The 23,009-nt window shown below is 45.6% G+C and overlaps 1 protein-coding gene across 1 annotated transcript in view; it reads right to left on the bottom strand.

Annotated features, from left to right (window-relative positions):
• Positions 1-23,009, bottom strand: part of LOC113927286 (gamma-aminobutyric acid receptor subunit rho-2) — a 45,807-nt gene that overhangs the window by 6,464 nt on the left and 16,334 nt on the right. Inside the window, exons 3-7 of the mRNA XM_027603018.2 lie at positions 6,795-6,862; positions 5,029-5,252; positions 4,158-4,240; positions 3,817-3,957; positions 637-789 (exon numbers count right to left, since the gene is read on the bottom strand). Of these exons, the coding sequence (XP_027458819.1) occupies positions 637-789; positions 3,817-3,957; positions 4,158-4,240; positions 5,029-5,252; positions 6,795-6,862 (669 nt within the window). The remainder of the gene's footprint in view (positions 1-636; positions 790-3,816; positions 3,958-4,157; positions 4,241-5,028; positions 5,253-6,794; positions 6,863-23,009) is intronic.

Below are 23,009 nucleotides of genomic sequence, written 5' to 3'. Positions count from 1 at the left end.
CATTCCCTCTCATCTGAGCCACACTGATTAAGTCTCCGAAGACTGTGGAAATTCCTGGAGACCTGTCACGCTAGCTTCTTCATTGTGCCTGGCTGGTTAAACCCTCACATTTCTTGGAGCCCAAGCTGATTTCCTCCAAATTGACAACGATGAGCTGTTAACGTTCCCTCTGGAATTTCGGGTCTGCGAGGACTAAAACCGCAACTTCGGGGAGTACAGCTCTCTCCCTCCCCCGGATCCCCGCCCTGCCTTCAAACTCTCAGTCTGGCCAACCAAGGCCAACAAACACAATTTTTGTATTTACAGAACAAGCTTTTGGCATTTGCAGAATTGTCTTATTTATCGAAGTACTGAGCTCTAAGACTGCCGGTGGGGGAAGTCTATCCCCCAAACAGGCTTTTTTTTCTGAAGTGATTGGAGCAAAGTTGACGTAGTTTTAGCTCCCTGTGGTTTCCGTGAAGTAGCCTAGGAAACGGAGAGCAGCGCGAGAATGGTGAAGGCTGCGAGCGGGAGGAAAGTTTGCTCCTTTGGGCTCTGACAGCCCATCAGTTAACTCTGAATGATGATTTTACCTTTTCTCTTTATACGGACCTGCTGAAAAATATAGCCCCCCCCCACCTTAACACATGCTTTTACCCAGTGAAACTCTGGCGGGCACCGCTCTGCGATCGATCCAGAAGGACACCCAGGACAACATGACCATCAGGGTGGCAGGGAAGTAGGTCTGGAGCAAGAAGAAGAAGATGTGGCGTCGCAGCGTGAAGTTAATGTACAGACGGTTGTACCAGCCTGGCGGACACAGGAAGAAGCCAGTGAGGTTCCGTTCGAGAGGTAAGAACAAACTCTTTCCCTGGGAGCCCTTCCCCCACCCCCACCCCCATTGCTCTCATTAACTTAAAAGTTAATGAACAGTTGACTTACTATAATACATCTCCTTTCTAAAATCTAAGCCCTCTGTTAGTAAGTGTCTTGCCAGTATCTAATGCATGTACTGTTTTATTCAATGTACCTAACTTCTCTTCTCTTCCCCTGACATTTTGGGGAAAGGTAGAACGAGAGATCTAGGTTTAGTTGCTGGTTTGGTGTTTGTTATTTGCAACCCACAACCATGTTTCCTGAGGACTCACTGCTCAGGAGGCTAAGAAGTGGGACTGGTTCTGTTTTGTTGAGGCCAATACCACTGAGGCAGGAGCCAGCAGAGCTGGGCTTTTGTCACTGTCCCCTCGGTTGTAGATTGGTCAGCTTAGCCAGTCTCCACGTATGTCATGGGATGGATGGTTGTAAACAAGGACTAAAATGGTAAGGTGTCGAATGATCCACAAGATCGATACCCAATTGCTGGGACCAACGATGGCGTCAAGGGCAGTATAAATGTCAAAAGGAACTTTTGCAACTGTGTGCACACACCCACCCCACTCCCATTTCAGCCCAGCCCGGGATACTGACTCAGTAGCTTGCAACGGGGCCCGGAAATCTGCTTGTCAGACACACTTCCCTGGTGGTTTGGGATGCAGGAGGACCGCAGGCTGCCCCCAGGAAAACACTGCTGAGGGAACACCTGGCTGGTGTGGAAAGTTACCGCTGAATCAGGTAAGGGGAGGGTTGGATCACCAGGGAAAGGCTGGAACAATAAGATGGGTCCAGACAAGCTTGACACACGGTTACTACGTAGGTTCCTCAGTTGTCTGAACGAGAGCTAGGTGCTTTTAGTGGGGTGAATAGACACATCTTCGGATATGACAGAAACTCCTAATCATTTATTCATCCCACAACCTTTGCCCCATCACGTCAGCTTTATTTTCCCTACTTAAATTGACACCCATGAAGCAAATCAGTTCGTTCCTTAGGTTTGCACAGGGTCTTTCTGGAAGGGCTGAGAGTTGCCTTCATTCTGTGAAGGACTATTCCACTCTCCTTTCCTCTTAAGAAAACCAGGGAGAGTTGCCTTGGAAACACTAAGAGGGAACCAAGAGCTTTAAAAATGGATACTCTGTGTTCCAAACAGCACCCTGTGGTGAGATCGCAGCCCCTGTGGGGGGAGGGGGGACGATAAACCTGCTTGTTGGTACATAGTAAATAATGGGAGAGGCAGATGCATTTTAATCTGGACTCTAGAATGGCTCAAGACAAACAAACAAGCTTCTATCTGAATACAGAAAACATCTCAGAGGAGTGCACATAGGGACTAAGGCAGATTGGCCGCTTACTAGCTGTGCAACTTCAGTAAGCAACTTAATGCTTCTGAGTCTCAGTTTTCTCATCTGTAAATTGGGGATAATAATATCTACACCATAGGTTTGTTGGGTAGAAATTAGTTAATTCAAATAAAGCTCTCAAAACAGTGACACATAGTAAAGTTATAGAAGACAGTCTTAAAAATGGTTTTAGAAAGAGTGGGTTTGAACTTGCCAAGAAGTGGTGAGGAAGGAAGGTTGTGTGGCAACGCACACCCGCGGAGAAGGGGAGAAAGGGGTGACGACGAGCCCTGTGGGCACAAGGGAAGCCGGCTTGGGCGGTCCGGATCTAAGACCACTGGGACTGGGGCTTGGTCTTTTTCAGTGTTTGATGTTGGGCGCAGAGGGGTGTGCGTGGAGGCAGGGGAACAGGGACATAGATGGGGGCCGTGCAGGGGCAGCCGGTGGCACGAAAGCTCCGCACAGAAGGGCCTGGGCTTCTCGGCACATGGACAAGGGGGGAAGAAGTGAGAAGTCCCTTAGGGTCCTGTAGCTACTGCAGGGCTGTCATGGGGTGATCTGTGTCCCTCAGAAAGATATGTTGAAGTCCCACCTCCCATTTCTGTGAATGTGACCTTATTTAGAAATACGGTCTTTGCACATGGAAGCAAGATGAGCTGAGGGCACGTTGGATTAGGGTGGGCCATAATCCAATGGCTGGTAGCCTTACAGAGGACGGAAATTCCGTGGACACAGATACATAGAAACAGCAGCATGGGAAGACACAGAGAGGGACGCGGAGAATGCCACGTGACGACCGAGGCAGGCATTAGAGCAATGCAGAACCCACCAGAAACTAGTAAGAGATAAGGAAGGGTTCCTCCCTACAGCCTAAGGGGGGAGCATGGGCCGCAGACCTCTGGCCTCCAGAACTGTGGGCAAATACATTCCTGTAGCTTCAGGCCCCCAGGTTGTGTTTATTATGACAGCCCTCAGAAACGATGACAAGGGCTAACAGTGAGATTAGAGGACTGACAGGGGCACCCTCTCAAAACCTCAAACACGGCCCGGGGTCCAGGATGAGTTACACTAAACATTAAAAATAAAGCTATAGGGGCGCCTGGGTGGCTCAGTTGGTGAAGCGTCCGACTCTTGATTTCGGCTCAGGTCATGATCTCAGGGTCCTTAGATGGAGCCCTGAGTCGGGCTCCGTGCTCAGCGGGGAGTCCGCCTGGGATTCTCCCTCCCCCTCTGCCCCTCCCCCTACTAAAGTAAGTAAGTAAATAAATAAATCTATAGCTCTAAATATAGGTAATAGATACATTTCCTCGGAAAGCTATCATCCATATCATTAAGTCAAACAAATCAGACTACAGAATAGCATGTAAAACAATTATATCATTAAAGCAAGATGTTTGCAAGGGTGTGTGCTAAATTGTTAGGAGTGGTTGCCTCTGGCCGTCAGATTTCAGAGGGCGGCAACTTTTTAAATTTCTGCTTCCAAGTGTTGCTTATGTTTTGCAAACTCTGCATTACTTAGGAATACACATTCATTCTCGTTGGCAGGGGAAAGGTTCAAGGCTGGAGGATTCTAATGTATTTTCTTCCACATTCGGATCAGACCGTGGCAAACATTAGCTACCAGTGCTGCTGTAGAAGGCCAGTCTGGAAGTGGTGTGAAATTTCTGAATCAGAAACTGGGACAGGGAGATCTTCTCATCGGTTTTCAGGGATTCATCCCCATTCTTCCAATACAGCATCAGATCTTCATCTGTATATGCATCTTTGGGGAAAGGAAAATAAGTTAATTCGACTCCTTTGCTTCTGAGGTGGCTGAAGCCACAGGGAAATCCTACACGAGCCTCGAGAGTAAACAGGCCTTACCACGGGCAGGCAGTACTTAGTCTCAATGGTTACTAAAATGGCACAGAGATTGGAGCGGGAACGAGGTGGAGATTTGTCATTAGGAACATTGATACTTACAGCTTTCCAGCTCCAAAGAGCAGGTCTGGGAGTCCAGGGGAAAGTGGCTGAAGTCCATGTTGCACATGGCAGTGACCGTAATCCTAGGCAACCCAAACAAGCATGTTGGCTCGTGCAGTGAGTTCTTGGCTCATACGCCTGCCCGGAGTAAGGAGAACCCCGACATGACCAAGAGCAGTGCCTTCTCACACCTACTGCAGAAGTTTGGAAACCCCAGTCTCTACATTGCAGGACCCCAACTTTTAGAGTCCTGTCTTCCGCAGCACATGTTATCAGTGCTCTGCGGGGCCCCAGGCACTGAGGGTGTTGGCTGTCAGGGGCACACACTTGCACCCTCCTCTGCGCATGGCCCTCAGCCAGTGGGCCACCTCCCCCAGAGATGCCTGGGAAGTCATGGCCTCCCCGCCGCCCCGCCACCCCAAGGCTATTAGCAATGAATTCTGGTGAACTGTACAAGCAGGCCAAGAAGATGGGGAATAAGCCTGCGTAATCACTCATTAGCCCAGAAGCCAATCTGCAATAGCACTCAATAAACAGTAGCTCTTGTTGTCTTTTTAGATCTTTATTACCAATGAACTAGAATCCTAGGCTCTCGGGGGTGGAAGGTACACAGAAGGTCATTGACTCCCTCAACTCACTCAGGCCTACCTAGTCTCCTAACCCGAGCTTAAGTTCCCCAATGACTGGGAAGTTGCTGGCTACCAGGGTGACCATTCCATCTTCAGAGAGTTCTAACAGACATCAGGAGGCTCATACCATCTGTATAGCCCACAGGCCCAACCACGATGACAAACTCTTCAGGGCCAAAGAGACTGACTATACATATTGGAATGGCGTTGGACCAAGAAACAGTGAGGCTGTGGATAGTTACCTCATGCTGTAGAGCACGTGTCCATCTGGAAACACCCTCAGCATGATGTTGTCAGTGGTGGTGTCGTGGGTGAAGGACCGTTTGGAGTGAACAAAGAAGACGTCGGGGACCCAGATCTTCTTTACCAGCCGGCCGTCGAAGGTCATGCTCTTGTTGCTGGTGCTGGGAAAGGCCAGCCTCTCGTCCTTCCAGTAATGCCGCAGGTACAGGGTCATGGTGAAGTCCTGTGGGAACCCGAGGTGACACCAGACAGAAGTGCTTAGAAAGCTTCCTTTCTTACAACCAAACCGTCAGCAACTAAAGCAACAGACACCTGAGGCTCAGCCGCGGGACGATGGCTGCCCGCCTCCGCCATGCTGCTACAGTAGGAAAGAGGTTGGCTCCTTGTCGTGCATCGTGAGGTGGGAGCCCTGGACAGTGAGCAGCCCCTCCTGCAGGTGTCGCGAATGAAACCTGCAGCTGTGAGGCGGACAGCCTGGCATGGGGGCCAGCGGGGTGGATTTCCCCCGACGACCTGCTCTCTCTCACCCAGACTTGTGCACGCGGGGTTCCTTTCCTGTTGGCTAAGCATTCAGTCTCAGGTGAGTGGACACTGGGAGAAACCTGCACAGTCAAGTGTCCTGTTTAAGAGAGTTTCTATCATGGGTTTTGCAGAATCTTTGAAGGCAGAATTGTGTCCTGCGTGCCGTTGAATCCCCAGGCCCTAACTCGGTACCTGGCAAGGCACAGAGTAGGTGATCAATAAACATTTGCAGGATGGAAAAAACACTTGAAAACAATGAACATGGAAAAAACACAACTAAAGAGCTGTGGGCAATGAATGGATGAAGGCATGGACGGCTACATATCTACTGTAACTTCTGCCGGAAAGCTCGTTCCGTTAAACAGTGTCTCCTGCCTTAAACCAAGAGTCTTGTACCTCTGCCACAGCCAGAGGATACCAGTGCTGAGTTACAATTGTGAACAAGTAAGCACCCCAAACATCCTCTTCTGGGAGCGAGGGTGGAAAGATGCCTGGTGGTGGTGGTGGTCTCAAAGTGTAGGGCCGACTTCTGCTTTACCAGCACACCTGTACCCCTCCTGGCTGTCCTGCAGGGTCACCCGTGGAGGGGAGCACCCCTACCCACCCAACCCTCCACCCCCACCCCTTCCTCACTTTGTGCTGCACTGTTTTAGTTTGTGTTTGTAAACCTCCGGCTTCTTCTGCCTCCGGGGCCCTTTCCCTGCTCTTGCTCCGGTCCTCCCCATGCTGTCTCCTTATCTGTCCTTCAGGTCTCAAGTGAAACAAGGCTTCTTCAAAAGCCTTCCCTTGCTACCAGATCTTGGTGGGCACTGCCAAGGATTGCATAGGGGAGCCACGCTCAAGTCGGGCACTGGAGAGCAGGAGAACGGCAGAATTTCTGTCTGAAAATGTCCACCTCCCGTGATCCTCCAAGTGGGGTTCATCTGACCGGTCCCATCATGTGAGGGGTGTGTCCAAAATGTAAGGGGCTGGGCCTCACTCCCAGAGACTGATTCGGGAAGCCTCCGGTGGGCCCAGGAATCTGCATTTAACCAATTCCCCGAGTTACTTTTACCCATCCAGTTGAGAACCTCTGCTCTATGCTTCACTGCACCTGAGCCAACTTCCGGGTCCCAGTTTTATCCCCTGCAGCCCTGGCTCTGCTCACCCAGGCACGGCCTGCACCCATGCAGCCACAGGTGCTCACAGAACCTTAACCTCGGAACCCCGCACCCAAGGCTGCCCTGCCGAGGGCACTGCGTACCATGTCCACCTCCGAGATGCTGTCCAGGCTCTCCACCTGCACGTCCACGCCCACCGGGATAGCAGGGCCTGCAGAAGAGCAAAGACAGCTGGGGAAGGCACATTCTATCTACCACTGGGTCAGCAACCCAACCCCCGCTCCTGGGGATAGCCTGCCTGGAGCCGGGTGAAGCAGTAATTCAAATTCTATGAGGGTTTTCTTGCTTCTTCCTGACGTGATGGGTGCCTGAGCTTTCCTGAGGGTGGAGACTGTGTCTGCTTTATGTGTCTTTCCTGGACCAACGTGGATGTTTAATCCATGTTTGTTGCATGAATCAACGAGCTGGATTACTACTTTCTACGTCCCAGCGCTGTCTCTGTAGGGTAGCGAGAATAATGCTCTAGTGTTTGAGTAGGGACCCTGGTCCACTGTTCTGCCTGCTGTGACATCTATAAAGGGCAGATGAGGCCTAAGAGCCTCGGACCCGGGCCTGGGACACCAGCATGCCTGGGGCTGGATTCATTCCGTCACTCAAACCATACCTCCCAAGTACCTAACAGATAACTGGGATCCTGCCCCAGAAGCCTTCAGTCTGGTGCGAGAGACGATCTCTGTGCAGTTAGATCACAGCCAAAGGCAATACTGTACAAGATTTTTAAATCCTTCCAGGACGTGTCAGAAGAGGAGTAGGAGAGTACATGCACAAGAGCTTGACACTCAATTCCATCTGGCCGGGGGCAAGACTTTGAAAACTGTCCTTAGCTGTGGATTTAGCTGTGGCTTCCTGTTCTATTTCTTGGGCTGGATGCTGGTTACATTCACTCTGTGATAACTTAATGGGCTGTCCGCTTACAAATTGTATACTTTCTGTATGTTATACTTCCATAGATTATTTTTTAGATTTTAGTATATTTTTTAAACCTAGAATGAATGGGGAAAACCAAAAACCTGTGTTTGTCAAGCATATTAACAAATGCTATTATACTCATAGACAAAAAATATATATATATATCTCTGAGAGAGTCAGGTGGCAGCTGTGCTGGGTTTCCTGGGGAGAGGGCATTGTCTAGAGGCCAGCCCCGCTGCACCTTGAACCTCTGAACCCCAGCCAGGGAGTACAGGACCAGGCCATGCTGACCCACTGTGGTCTGAGCAGGGAGAAACTTAGGGTGGCCGAGGGAGTCTGGGTCTTAGGAATGAGAAGATCTGGAAGGCACCAAGATTTTGGTCATGGGCAGGGAAGGAGGATCAGAGACCCTGACATGGAGTAGGAACCAGAAGGCTCAATCCTCAGTTCCAGCCCAAACTGGGAGGCGGGCGGTCCTCATGGAGGCGGCCCAGGACATTGGATGGGCTCACCAACTCCCCCCAAACTCCCCTGTATACCTGCTAATACTTACAATCTCACCATTAAAGATTCGTTTTTTGAGCTCAATAGAATGGAAGCATTTTATTGATTACTAGAGGGATTTAATGGATATTTTCTGTATTCTTAAACATGTAAGCAAATGAGTATAATGCTTTATTTTTTATTTTTACTTTTTCCTTCTCAAATCAGGGTGTAAACTGCTCTTTTTATTTTCCCATGTTTTTCAACTGATGGTTTAGGTCAGGGCCCATGGGAAGTCCCTGCTCTGATAGCTGTGTTCTCTTCTTATTCCAGGCTCTAGGGATTCTTTGAAGGTGGGGAGGAAGCCCCCTCCTTAGGGCTGACTAGTCTGCCTTTCTTCCCCAGTGGGGCTTGCAACATGAAGGGAATCTGCAGGGAGCCTGGCCAGGGTTCTCTCCTAGTACCCAGACCCTGCTCCCCTCGCGGGGCCACGTGCTCCCAGCACAGCCATCGGGGAAGTGGGGCTGGTTAATTTCCTCATCCTCTGGACCCCTTGTTAGCCAGAGATGTTAAAATGGCCCAGAGTCTGAGCTGTTAACTCTGGTAGCACTGCCTCTCATGGAGGTGTGCTGTACATGACCCGCTCTCCTTTCCCCTCGCTTCCTTTCTCTAAAGTTCCAAGTGATCTGCCACATCCAGTTGTTCCAAGAGCCAAGGGGAAAAAACAATACAGCCATCACCTTCTTTGGACTTACCTCCCAGGGGCCTGGTTTTCAGATAATGGGCACAGTGTTTGAATAGGAGCTGGTTTTGGCAAAGGACATATTCAAGACAAAATATATCAGCTTGCTTCGAGTCTGAAACCATGTCTTTCTGTTCTCAGGGCCTGCCCTGCTCTCCACAGCTCCAGCTGCCCTTCTAAGAGAAATTCTGATAACGCCTGTGAGGGTGGCGTCAGCGCTCTGGAGGTCCTGCCCACGTGGGAGTACAGGTCAAGTTCTCAGGAGACCTGGGTTGTTGAAGGTAAACAATCTGTGTGTTCAGGAGACTCTAAAGCTGCATTCTGGGGGACTCACACCTCAAGTCTGAACAGAACCAATGCCCTGTCCTCCTTGGTCTGAGTGCAATAGAGTTGACTTTTGTCCTTGACCTACCCCACTTCCCAGGGCTAATGCTTCCAGGCTCTCCTGAACTCTCTATTTTGTGGCCCTTCCCAACCTGATTTTGGGAGAAATTCTTCCAAATTACTGGTCATTCTCCTCCTTCCTTGAACAATTTTATGTTTTGAGTGGGACAGGGTCCTATAGGGTGTTAGAAAGAAAACAGTCTAGTTAAATTACGTAGGCATTCATGCCTGGGTCTCTTCACACCGCTGTGGGTTTTTCTGCTTTGAGAGAGGGATCTGGTAAACCAGATCAAACCAAACAGAAGTCACTGGTGGGATTTCAAGTAGTATAACCAATGAGGTGAAAAATTCAAGGCAGCATAAGGGATATACATGTGTAGCCAAGGATTTTCTTGGTTCTTAGCCTTTCTACCATTATTCTCCTCACGTGGCCCTAAAAAAGCACATGTTAGGAATTTACCCATTTTTAAAATTAAGATATATGTCATTTCTTCCCCACTGACCCCAAGAATGAATGTGAAACAGAATTTTCAGACAAACTGAAACAGAGAATAGGCCAAAATATGTCCCGCCCTAAATGAGGATCTTTTTCAAGCCAAAGGAATGTGATCCCAGAGGGAAAGCTGGGGATGCGAGAATGAATAAAGAAAACAAAAATGGCAAACATATGCATAATTCTAAGTAAACATTGGCTATATAAAACAATATTAATAATGTATTGTGGAGATGAAAAAACTAAACAGAAATACAAGCAAAATAACATTTAAGTGAGGGAGGGTTATAAATGGAGGTGACAGTGTTCAAGGTCTTTGCGTTGCCTTGGAGAACAGTTAAAGTAGCTAATTAACACACTAGTATGATAAGCCAAGAGTTCCTGTTGTTTTCTGGGGAGCCACTGACAAATAGCAAGAGTATGTGTGTTCAAAACTAAAATAGGAAAGCTTAAATAAGAATAACCAAAAGTGACCAATCCATAAGAAAACAAGTAAGGAAAGAGAAAAAGGAAGAACACAGAATTGGTTGGACAATAAAAAAGAGTAGGATGACAGATTTAAAACCAACATGTAAAGTATTCCTAAATCTAAGTGGACCAAATGTCCCATTTAACAAACAGATATTGTCCAACTTGATAATTCAGCAATGCTAAAAGTTTGTCAGACTGAATCAAGAAACAATATCCAACTTTATGCTGTTTGAAGAGACACACCGAAAATATAAGATACAGGAAAGTTGAACACAAAAGGATGCAAACGATATCACATGCAAATCCTAACCGAAAGAAAATGGGTGTAGTTATGTTATATCAAATAAAGTAGACCAAGAGAGATAAAGAGGGTCATTTTGTAGCAATAAATGACTCAATTCACCGATAAAATATAAATATAAATTTGTGTGCATTTACTGATATAACCTCAAAATGCAAAAATCAAAAGTGGACAGAATTGAAGGAGAGACAGACAAATTTACATTCATAGTGGGAGATTTTAATACATCTTTCTCAGAATTTATAAAACAGGTAGGCAAAAAAATCCCAGTAAGGACATATAAGATGAAAACAAATTAACAAACTTGACATAACAGACATGTTTAGGACAATGAATGCAAAAACTATATAATTAAAATTCATTTCAAGCATTCGTTGAACATCTACAAAAAATTTACCATATACAGTGCTAAAGAGCAATTTTGACAAACTTTGAAGGACTGGAATTGATATAAACTGTGAACTCAATGAACGTTAGAAATTAGCAACAAAAATATAACTAGAAAAATCTCTATACATTTGCGAATTCAGCTATATACTTCTGGAAAAACTCATGGGTCAGTGAAGACATCATAATGAAAATTAGAAAATGTTAACAAAATGATTTAAAAAATACTACACATCAAAACGCATGGAATGCAGGCCAAGTGTTTCTTCCAGGGAAATTTATAACCTTAACCATCATCTCAGAAAGGAAGAAGAGCTTAAATTCAATGAGCTAAGCATCCATCTTTAAAAGTTAGGAAAAGAACAGCAAATTAAAGTAGATAGAAGGAAATAATAGAGGTAAGAAGAGAAGGCATTGAAATAGAAAACAAACATACAACTGAAAGGATAATTAAAGCCAGATATTGGTTCTTTCAAAGGACTGATAAAAACCGATAAAACTCTAACAAGATTGATCTTGCCAAAAGGAAAGCAAAAATAGCCACTATCAGGAATGAAAAAGGCATCACTGTATAAGCTACAAACATAAAAAAGGATTAAAAGACATTATTCTGAACAACTTTTTGCCAATAACCTTTAAAATTTAGATGACATGAACAAATTACCAGGGATATACAACGTATCAATCAACACTGATAAGAGGAAAAATACAAAAACCTGAAAAGTTCTATAACTATTTTTTTAAAATTGTTTTTTTATTTAGAAAAATTTTAATTTAAAAAAATCTTTAACTTAAATTTTCCCACAAAGAAAATGATAGGTCCAGATGCCTTCACCAGCAAATTCTAGCAAAGGTTTAGGAGGAAATAGTACCAGTCTTATATAAGTTTTTCCAGAGAATATCAAAAGAATATTTAAAAAAATCAAAATACATGTCAAAAGATACCAGTTATTTTATGAAGTTAGCCTGAGGACTGTACAAGAAAGCAAAATTACAAGTCAATCTCACTCATGAACACAGAATCAACAATCCTAAACAAAATATTAAGCTGGGTCCCTCCAGCAATATATTTTCTTAAAAAAGGTAAATCACTTCTAAATCAGATTTATCCCAGGAATGCAAGTTTTTTTTTGCGGGGGGGAGGTTTGCAAGGTTGTTTTCACATTGAAAAATCAATCAAGGACTTCCACGTTGAGTAATTGCAAGCTAAGTAATTCACAGTAATATTTCTACTGAAAACTAAAAAGCTAGACAAAATATAAAAATTTCTTTCTGAAGACTTTGAAGTTAAACCTGGATTAGGATGTGAGAGAGAAACAGAGGCCCAAGGAGATGTGTTCAAAATTTGGATCTACTTCTCCTGGGGGAATGTGCTAACTCAGGAAGGCAACTGAGAAGCTGAAGGGAAGCTTTTGATAGTTTTGGGAAGCTTCAGGGCTGGGATTAGAGACCAGGGCTCACCAAACAGGCTAGCTCTATATTAGGATCCCCAAAAGTAAACCCTAGCAATGAAGGTAGATAGGCCCTTGCAGGGTGTGCAGCTCATCTGCACACAGTCTCTACAAGTGGGTTAGTTCTCTGGAGTGGAGTAGCCTCAGGCAGACCGGGGTATTAGTGCTACCAGGTTACCTGGTAGAAATAAACAGAAGTCCTCTCTGGAGGAAGATAGCACCATCGGAGGTCTCCAATTATTTCAATTAGAAATATTGTAAATATAATACACAGTTCATAATAAAAAAATAACCAGGCACGCAAGAAAGTAAGACACAATAACCAGCAGAAAAAAATAGAGAATAGGAACAAGGGGCTTTAGATATTGAAATAGCATGAACTTTAAAATATCTTAATGTACTAAGTGCAAAGAGATTAAAAAATTAAGATTGAGAATTTCTGCATAAAACTGTAAACTATAAAAATAGAATCAGGGGAGGGCACCTGGGTGGCTCAGGTTGGTTGAGCGACTGCCTTCGGCTCAGGCCATGATCCTGGAGTCCCTGGATCGAGTCCCGCGTCAGGCTCCCTGCTCAGCAGAGAGTCTGTTTCTCCCTCTGACTCTCCCCCATCTCATGTGCTTTCTCTCTCTCTCTCTCTCAAATAGATAAATAAATAAATAAATCTTGAAAAAAAATAGAATCAGGCACCTGGGTGGCACAGTCGGTTAAGTGGCTGACTCTTGGTTTCCCCTCAGGTCATGATCTCAGGGGTCATGAGATAGAGCTCCACATGAGGCTCATGCTCAGCAGAGTCTGTGTAGGTTTCTCTCTTCCTGTCCCTCAGCCTCTGCCCCCCACACTCTCTTTCTCTGAAATAAATAAAAAATAAATCTTTTTTTTTTAAGATTTTATTTATTTATTCGACAGAGAGAGAGAGACACAGCGAGAGAGGGGAACACAAGCAGGGGGAGTGGGAGAGGGAGAAGCAGGCTTCCCGCCGAGCAGGGAGCCCGATGCGGGGCTCGATCCCAGCATGACCTGAGCCGAAGGCCCAACAACTGAGCCACCCAGGAGCCCCATAAAAAAAATAAATCTTAAAAATAGAATCAATCAATATAATTTTCCATATTAACAGAAAAAGCCTTTGCTAAAATCAGGTCCATTTAGGACCCTGAGGAATAGAGGAATAGAAGGGAGCTTACTTAATTTGAAAAGTGATAGCTACCAAAAAATAGCTACAGTAAATATCATATTTATTTATTTTTAAAGATTTTATTTATTTTTTAAAAGATTTTATTTATTTATTTGTCAGAGAGAGAGCACACCACAAGCAGGGGAGCGGCAGGCAGAGGGAGAAGCAGTCTCCCTACTGAGCTGGGAGCCCAATGCAGGCCTCAATCTCAGGACCCTGGGATCGTGACCTGAGCCGAAGGCGGACACTTAACTAAGCCACCTAGGTGTCCCTTATTTATTTATTTTAGAGAGAAATAGAAAGAGCACAAGCAGGGGGAGGAGCAGAGGGAGAGGGACAAGCAGACTCTGCGCTGAGTGTGTAGCCCTACGCAGGGCTCAATCTCACTACCTTGAGATCATGACCTGAGCCAAAATCAAGAGTTAGACACCTAACCAACTGAGAGCCAGGCTCCCAAGTAAATATCATATTTAATGGTAAAGTGTTGTAAGATTTCCTTTAATACTGAGAATGCCTATAAATGCCACTTCTATTCAATATTGTTTTGAAAGGACTATATAGTACAATAAGGAAGGAAATGAGAAAAAGTTATGACAACTGGAAAAAAAGAAACAAAAATGCAATTATTTGTATAAGATTGGGTATATAATTTTTTAATTAGCAGATAAACTATTAGAATTAATAAGAGATTTTAATAAGGATGTTGAATACAGAGTCAATACACAAAAATCAAAGAAAAGGAAATTTTTGCAAAAAATGCCTTTAATGATAGCATTAAAAATACCTAGGAATAAGTACCTGAAATAAATCTAACAAAATATCTGGATGTCCTTTATGAAGTAAACTATGAAATAGTATTGAAAGAAATTAAAGACCTAAATAAATGGGAAAATAGATCATGTTTCTGTATTGGAAGATTCAATATTATAAAAATATGAATGATCCCATATTGATCTATAGAGCAATGCAGTTCTAATCAAGATCTCATTAGGTTTTCTTATGGAACTTGACAAAATGATTATTAGGAAATTCAAAGCAGTCCATCTTGAAGAAAAACAAGGTGGGAAGATGTGCTCTACTAGATACCAAGATTTATTATAGAACTACAGTAAACAAGAAGTGATGGACTGGCATAAAAATGGACACATTGACAAATGGAACAGAGTAGGGAGTCCAGAAACAGACACACATATTTAAGGACATTGACTTACTATAAAGATATCACCACAGGTCATTGGAGAAGGAATAGTATCTTTAATAACTAATGTTGGGACAATTGGCAATACATATGCAAATCACACTATATGCAGAATAACTCCAAGTGGATTATAGATCCAAATGTGAAAAGCAAAACAATGAGCTCCGGAAGGTAACAGAGAGGAATATATTCTTTTTTTTTTTTTTTTTTTTTTTTACAGAGAAAGACATAGCGAGAGAGGGAACACAAGCAGGGGAAGTGAGAGAGGGAGAAGCAGGCTGCCCGCTGAGCAGGGAGCCTCATGTGGGGCTCAATCCTAGGACCCTGGGATCATGACCTGAGCCGAAGGCAGACTCTTAATGACTGAGCCACCTGGGCATCCCTAGGGGAATATATTCTTATCTCAGGAGAGCAGTATCGGGACACAAAAAGCACTAACCATAAGAAAAGACTGATAGATTTACATTGAAATTAAGACTACCTAGCAAAACCAATATTTGGTGTTAGAAGTCAGGATAATGGTTGTCCATGATGGAAGGATAATGACAGGGAGAGGAGACTTCTGGAAATACTGTTCTTGATCTAGGTGCTCATTAATGAACGTGTTCACTTTTTGAGAATTTACTATGCTGTACACTTATGATTTGTGTATTTTTTCTGTATACGTGTTACAATTCAATAAAATATTTTTCACTGAGGGGCGCCTGGGTGGCTCAGTCCGTTAAGTGTCTGACTTCAGCTCGGGTCATGATTCCAGGGTCCTGGGATCGAGCTCCGAGCCCCGAGTCTGGCTCCCTGCTCACCAGACAGCCTGCTTCTCCCTCTCCCTCTGCTGCTCCCCCTGCTTGTACTCGTGCTCTTTCTCTCTGTCAAATAAATAAATAAAATCTTTAAAAAATTTTTCCATTGAAGAAATAAAGACCTCCTCTTTATCAAAAACACCACCGGCAAAGAGCTCATATGCAGAATATATAAATAATTCCTAAGAGTCCCACTAAGAAAAAGTCAGACAACCCAATACAAAAATAGGCAAGAGACTTGAATAAGTATTTCACAAAAAGAGGGAATAAACAATAGACATATAAAATAGGCATAACTCCATTTGAAACACAAGATATTACTACTCTATCAAGTCAAATTGACCAGAGTCTTAGCTTAAACCCCGCCTTTCTCCTAGGAGGATTTCCCCGAGCCCCTAATTGAGGTTGCCAAAACCCACAGCGTCCTGTTCCTTTCCTACCAGAACACTCATCCGCTTTCCCCGTCAACCACTGGGGAGGAGGGTTGTCTTTCTGCTTTGTCAGCCTACAAAATCTGCACTGGAGAAAGCATCTGAAACACCGGCACCCCCACACATTAGAGGAGGATGGGGCAGTTAGCATATCAGTAGCCAGCAAGACCTGAGGATAAGGGCACGGGGTTCCTCTCAAAGTGTGGAAGCAGAGCAAGGAGGGGGGGATGTTGCAGGCTCTCTGGTCCCACGGGTGGAGAAGAAAGTGATCATTTACCAACTTGGGTTAAGGAAGCAGGTCCCTGAGTTCCCCTCTCCCATCTTCTCCAACCAGTTCATCAGGGGGTTGAGAAACCTCTGCTGTAGGAATGATAAGATCAGAAAGTAGAAGATAAGCCCAAGAAAGCCACCTGGCCCTCATGGGGGCCAGAAGACAGATCAGGCTCCAGAGCAGGAGAGTGGGCCATTTCTCTGTCCCTCTGGTCCCCCACCTGGCTTTGCATTTCCTCCTTTGCCCTCCCTAGGTATCCTTCATGCCACCTCCCAGCTACCCCGAACTGCTTCGCGCACGTCTGTGCTTTGTTATTCTCTACTGATGTCCTCAGGTGGAGATTATCTGTGCAAGGCAGGCTGGGGTAGTTATCCTGAGCTCCATGGAGCACCTAGGGACCGGTGCAAGGATTCTGTGAACCTCCTGACATCGCATATAAAAGTGTGTGTGTGTGTGTGCGCGCGCGCGCGCGCGCGCGTGTGTGTGTGTGTGTGTGTGTGTGTGTGTGTGTGTGTGTCAGTGTCAGAGAGATTATCACTATTCTGGGAAACAAACAGATTTCAAAGGACTCTCTGATTCCAAAAAGTAAAAAAAATAAATCCATTCTGTTAGATAGCCAGGATCTGAGTTTTGGCTCCATCATTTACTAGCAGTGTCACCTTGGGCATACATAAGTTCTCTGTGCCTCAGTTTCCTTATCTGTAAAATAGGTATATATACACCAACCTCATATAGTTGTCATGAGGATTGAACATGCTAATCCATGCAAAGCCCATGTAAGGGTTTGGCATATAAGATGTTCTATAAAGAGTTATATTATCACTGTCATTATTACTGTGGCCTATCTCACTTACCTAGAAGGTAGAGCCTGAAACTTATTCATTGCTATTTCCCTCAGCACTTACAGAACAGAGAGCCTGGCCTGAAGAGGGCTTAATACACATCGGGGGCAGGAATGACCACCACGCTCTTAGCATGCATGTCATCACTGAGGGGCTGCGCTGTAAGATCCGACTTCCCAAGGAAATCACAGGTGCCCTGGGTGTTCTGCCCGCCGCACCAGCATAACCGCCCACTGCCCCTGGATTCACGGCCAGACTCGGGTCCCGGACTGTCACCCAGCCCAAGCCGTAGGGGAAGTGCAGCCTCACTCACTTCCTGCAGTGTGAGCAGACGATGCCACAGAATGAAATGGGAGGGCTGACAACAGAAAAATCTCTGTGGGCCACACTTGAAGAATGACTGGCTATTATTAGCGTGCATGCTCCCCGTTACTAAGAACTTACAACTTGCTGCTTTCAAGTGAGAGAACACCTCAAGTGTTTGTCAAAAGAAATGCTGTGGTCAGCGAATTAATCAGACTCATCTGGCAGTATCTTTTTAAAAATTAATTAATTTTAAAAATCCTGTATAGTTACTAATGGGGCACCTGGGTGGCTCAGTTGGTTAAGCAACTGCCTTCGGCTCAGGTCATGATCCCGGAGTCCCGGGATCGAGCCCCGCATCGGGCTCCCTGCTCAGCGGGGAGTCTGCTTCTCCCTCTGATCCTACCCTCTCTTGTGCTCTCTCTTTCACTCTCTCTCTCAAATAAATAAAATAAAATCTTTTAATAAATAAATAAATAACATTCCTGTATAGTTTACAGTGTTATATTAGTTTCAGGTGTACAATATAGGGTTTCAACACTTCCATACAACACCCAGTGCTCATCATGATAAGTGCCCTCCTTAATCCCCACCACCTATTTCATCCATCCCCTCTGGGAACCATCCGTTTGTCCTCTATAATTAAGAGTCTGTTTTTTGGGTTTTTCTCTTTTTTTCCTTTCTTCATTTGTTTTTTTAAATTCCACATATGAATAAAATAATATGGTATTTGTCTTTCTCTGACTAATTTATTTCACTTAGCATTATACTCTCTAGATCCACCCATGTTGTTGCAAATGGCAAGACTGCATTCTTTTTATGGCTTAGTAATATTCTATTCCGTCTTTATCCATTCATCTATCAGTGGACATTTGGGCTGCTTCCATTATTTGGCTATTGTAAATAATGCTGCAATAAGCATAGGGTTGCATATATCTTTTTGAATTAGTGTTTTCATTTTTTTGGGGTAAATACCCAATAGTGGAATTACTGGATCATATGATAATTCTATTTTTAATTTTTTGAAGAACCTCCATGGTGTTTTCCACAGTTTGCATTCCTATCAACAGTGCAAGAGGATTCTTTTTTCCCCACATCCTCACCAACACTTGTTGTTTCTTGTGTTGTCGATTTTAGCCATTCTGACAGGTGTGAGGTAACACTCATTGAGTTTTGATTTGCATTTCCCTGCTGATGAGTAATCTTGAGCATCTTTTCACGTATCCGTTGGCCATCTGTATGTCTTCTCTGGAGAAATATCTGTTCATGTCTTCTGTCATCTAGCAGTATCTTTTCAAAGATACTGTCTTTTCAAAGTCTTTCCAAGGCCTCTTTTTATAATGAAATTTTCTCAGACTTGTAGTAAAATGAATTGAAACAAAAAACGAGACCTTAATAACAATTCTTTATTACTCTTCCTACTTTGATGTTTTGGGTGTCACAATCTTTCATAGATGGGCATCACAGCTTACTCTGAACATGGCCTTCCATGTATGCAGCGCTTCCTAGTGTCACCACACCTTCACCAACTGCCTGTTCATTCATTCACACCTGCATTGCCCACGTCCATCAGACCATGCCCTGAGGGGTGCGGTTGGGAGTACGGAGATCAAGAAGACACAATTGCTTTCTCTAGGTGACTAAAATTAAGGGGGACAATGAGCTCTGTTTCAGGACACATCACAAAAGTGGTAATAGAAGCATCTAGGAGATACTACAGGAGGAAAGCTCAATTAATTCTAACCAAAGGCACTGTAGAGAATTTCACAGAAGAGACAACTTTTGATTAATTCTGGCAGTGGGCACTGGAGAAAGAATCACCATAGGGACCGTGTTCGGGCTGGGCTTCAAAGCAGTGGTTACTTCTAACAAGTCGTGGAGGGAAGAAGGGCACTTCTGGTTGTATGAACATTGTCAGGAGGTGCAGGGAAGTGAGGTGGATAATTAACCCACACTTCTCAGATGTGGAAAAAAAAAAGCAGCTTCTTTGATCTTTCTTGCAAAAGATCATGCCTCAAAGTGTGAACAATTTTCAACTACCAATTAACAGCAGCTCAGTCTAGTCTGGTTTTTAAGGTGTTTCAGATTTCCTATCACCTTGGGTGACCTTGCAGCGTAGAGGAGAAAGGGCTGTCGCATCCGCACTGGCTGGCCTCTGCCATTAAGTACGTGGCCTGGACTGACCCCTGGTCTGGTGTCTGCGGAGATGCAACAGACACACGGTCTTTTGGCAAAACCATGGTCCTGCCTTTTGTCTCCAGGAGCAAAACCCTCCCACCCAGTGGCCTGTGTGTCCAGACCTGAAGCCTGTGCTGGTCTGCTGGTCACTTCAGCACTCTGCATCAACTCACTAAGGCAGTGCGTGTGCGTGCGCACACACACACAGCCTCTCCCATGCTATGCCAAGGCAGTGAGCCATCAGCCTCCCTTCCCTACCACATCCACAAAGTTCTTGGGTTCCCTCAGAAAGACAGACTGGTGCTCAAATGATGAAAAAACTCTCTGTTGTACCGTTCCAAAGAGGGACCAGGTTACTTCAGAGTGTCATATGCTGTTTGATTCCTTTTATATGGAGCTCAAGAAGGAGCAAAATAATTCATGTGATAGAAGTCAGCAGCATAAGTTACCCTTGGGAGGCATCAACTAGGAAGGGATATGAGGGGGCTGCTTGAGGAGCTGGAAATGTTCTATATTTTGATCTGGGTAGTGTTTTTAAAGATAACTATTTACATATGTAAAAATTCGAGCTATATACAAGATTTATGCACTTCACCTTATATACATTTGTGGTAGGCAGAATAATGCCCCTGACAAAGATGTTTATATCCCAACCCGCAGAACCTGTGAATTTGTTAGGCACCATATGGCAAAGGGGAATTAAAGCAGCAGATAGAACTAAGGATGCTAATCAGCTGACCTTAAAATAGGAAAAGCAGCCTTGATTATCCAGGTGGACCCAATGTAATCACAAGGGTCCTTAAAAATGTGGAAGAAAGAGACAGAGTTGAGAGTGATGCAATGTTTGAAGAACTTACCCAGCTGCTGCTGGCTTTAAAGAAAGGAAAAAAGCCAGGAGCCAAGGAATCTGGGCAGCCTCTAGAAGCCAGAAAGGTCAAGAAAACAGATTCTGTCTGGAAGCTCCAGAAAAGAGCACAACCCCACTGACACCGTAAGTTTAGCCCAGTGAGACCCATTTTGGACTTCTGAACAACAGAAGCATAAGAGATTTGTGTTGGTCTAAGTCTCTAAGACCTACAGAGCACTAATACAGTGCTCACCTCAAGAAAATGTTTTTTTTAGAGACAGAGTGTCCTGGGTGGATGGGGGAGAATCTGGAATCAGTGCCTCTGCCCCTGCGTAAAAGGTGAAGAGTGTGTTCGTGGGATACCTCAGTAAGTACAAGGTATGTGTTCCCCCGCTGACTCACCGAGGAAACAGCCTCGATTCCCTGTCTTTTGTGAAAATGAGTTTGCCTGTGAGCAGCCTTGCCCTTTTCCACGGACTCTATGCTTAACTGTTTGGGGGAAACCCCTCAGATACTCATCACTGAGAAAGGTTAGTAGGGCCTGTGCCGATGCTGGGTGGGCAGAGACCCCAAGGAAGGAGGTGCCTGCTGTGGACTGAATGTTTCTCCCCTCACCTCCCCCCAACACACACCAAATACATACGTCGAAGCCTAGTTCCCATGTGATGGGGTTAGGGGGTTGGGGCCTTCGGGAGGTGAGTAATTCATGAGGGTAGAACCTCCACAAATAGGACTTGTAAGAAAATACAAGAGAGCTTGCTTCTCTCTCCCTTAACCCTGTGAGGACTCCGTGAGAAGGTGGCCATCTGCAAACCAGGGAGAGGATTCTCACCAGGAGCCACATCAATGGCACCCTGATCTCAGACTTCCAGCCTCCAGGATGGTGAGAAATAAACTTCTGTTGTTTAAGCTGCCCAGTCTATGGTATTTTGTTAAAGCAGAATTTTTGGTGTTAGGACTTTAGGATCTAGGCTGGACTAGGTTGGGGGCTCTACCTTCGCTGGCAGCAACAGCCGCAACAGCCTCACCAGCCACACGTGAGCAGTAGGATTCTGGAGTCTTACCCCAGGACTCTCGAGCCAGAGGCTCTGGGCTGGGGCCCGGGAGTCTGTGTTTTCATAAGCACTGCAGCGATGCCGGCGCACACTCAAGTGTGAGAGCCTCTGTCTGGGTGGCTGACCTCTAAGGAGACTTCTGAAGTGAGATTTTACAGTTTCCCATGCCCTCCTGGCCACTTTCCTCTTGCTGTCAAACTCTTCCGCTCCCCATCTCCACCAGCTGCCTCCACCTCCCTGCCCTCCCCTCCGGACCCTCACTGAGTCCAGGAGTCTTCCTGGGGCCCAGGCCTCCTTGTTGAAACCCCTCCCTCTGCGGTCCCTGCGACAAAGCTCTTCCCTGCAGATGTACAGCTCCTCCCACAACCCACTCTCCCCTGAAAGCCCACACCAACTCTTAGCGCGCCCCCCAGCCCCATCTCTGACCCAGACTCCAATAGCCTGATTGTTGTCAAAGACTAAAAGGGGTCTCCACTGGACGTCGAACAGTTTCTTAAGTTTAATACCCCCGACAGACTCGTTAGTGGGGCCCAGCATCCTGTCCCTTCTGGGGCACAGTGACCCTGTTGTTCACCTGGGCTCTCGGGGGGGGGGGGGGGGGTCGGGGGAGGGGTGGAGTCGGATTGCCCCAAGGCGGATTGCAGGGGAGGGGCTGTTTGGGGGGGGAGACCAGAAAGGAAAGGTTCATTTCAGGGGAAGGAGTGAGGAGGAGCACAGCATGGGTGGCGAGTTAGGGTTTGTGCCCCAGAAGGGAAGGGCCAAGCGCACTAAGGAAGGACCAGAGGGGTCTCCTCCAAGGGCGATAGCTCCTGGGGGAAAAAGACTGCAAGAGCCCCAGAAGCCAGGTTTCTCCCTAGTCAGCTCCCCAACCTCAAATGTAACAGTGAAGTGCTAGGCCACCCCATGTGGGAAAGGAGGTGGAAGAGCCAGGGAGATCCAAGAAACACTCAAAGGAGGCCTCAGCTTCAAAGAGAGCAATGACCTTGCCTTAAGCTGGCTCCATGGGCCTCACCAGGGTCAGATGAGTAACAGTTGTGTTACTCTTTGTGGCCAGACTCCTGCAGCTTAGAAGTCCAGGGTTGAGTCCCTGCTAGGGAGGAGGCCACAGAGTAAAGCACGTGGAGAGCCCTGGGGCACTCACAGGTCTGGGTGCCCCAAACACAGAGGGCGTCTTATATGGGAGTGGTTCTAAAGTATCATCCCAGGTGAAAAGCATCAGAATTACCTTAGAGACTTCCTTAGGAAGGCATCACATTAGAGACAGTCCAACCAGAGAAATAACTAGGGAGTAACCTTGCTAAGTGATGCAGCAATTGTGATACTGAGATATGACAAGCAATATAGATTTGGGTCTTCTTCCCTGCTTCCTGGCACAGAGCTTTAAAAACCTTTGTAATTTCCTGAGGGATAGGGGTCAGAAGAGTAGCTTTTTATTCATAACAGACTTCCACCAAACATTTCTGAGTTTATGCTAATGAGGAGATAGTTCAGGATGGGGGCTGCTTATCAGGGGAACCAACTATGTGATTAGAGGGTTGGAAAATCCAGCTGCAGCCCCACTCCCCAACCTCCGGGGAG

The sequence above is a fragment of the Zalophus californianus genome, chromosome 7, assembly GCF_009762305.2.
Source record: "Zalophus californianus isolate mZalCal1 chromosome 7, mZalCal1.pri.v2, whole genome shotgun sequence".
NCBI classification, from domain to species: Eukaryota; Metazoa; Chordata; class Mammalia; order Carnivora; family Otariidae; genus Zalophus; species Zalophus californianus.
The sequence above is the reverse complement of the archived record's forward strand: the minus strand, read 5'-3'. Positions and strand labels throughout refer to the sequence as shown.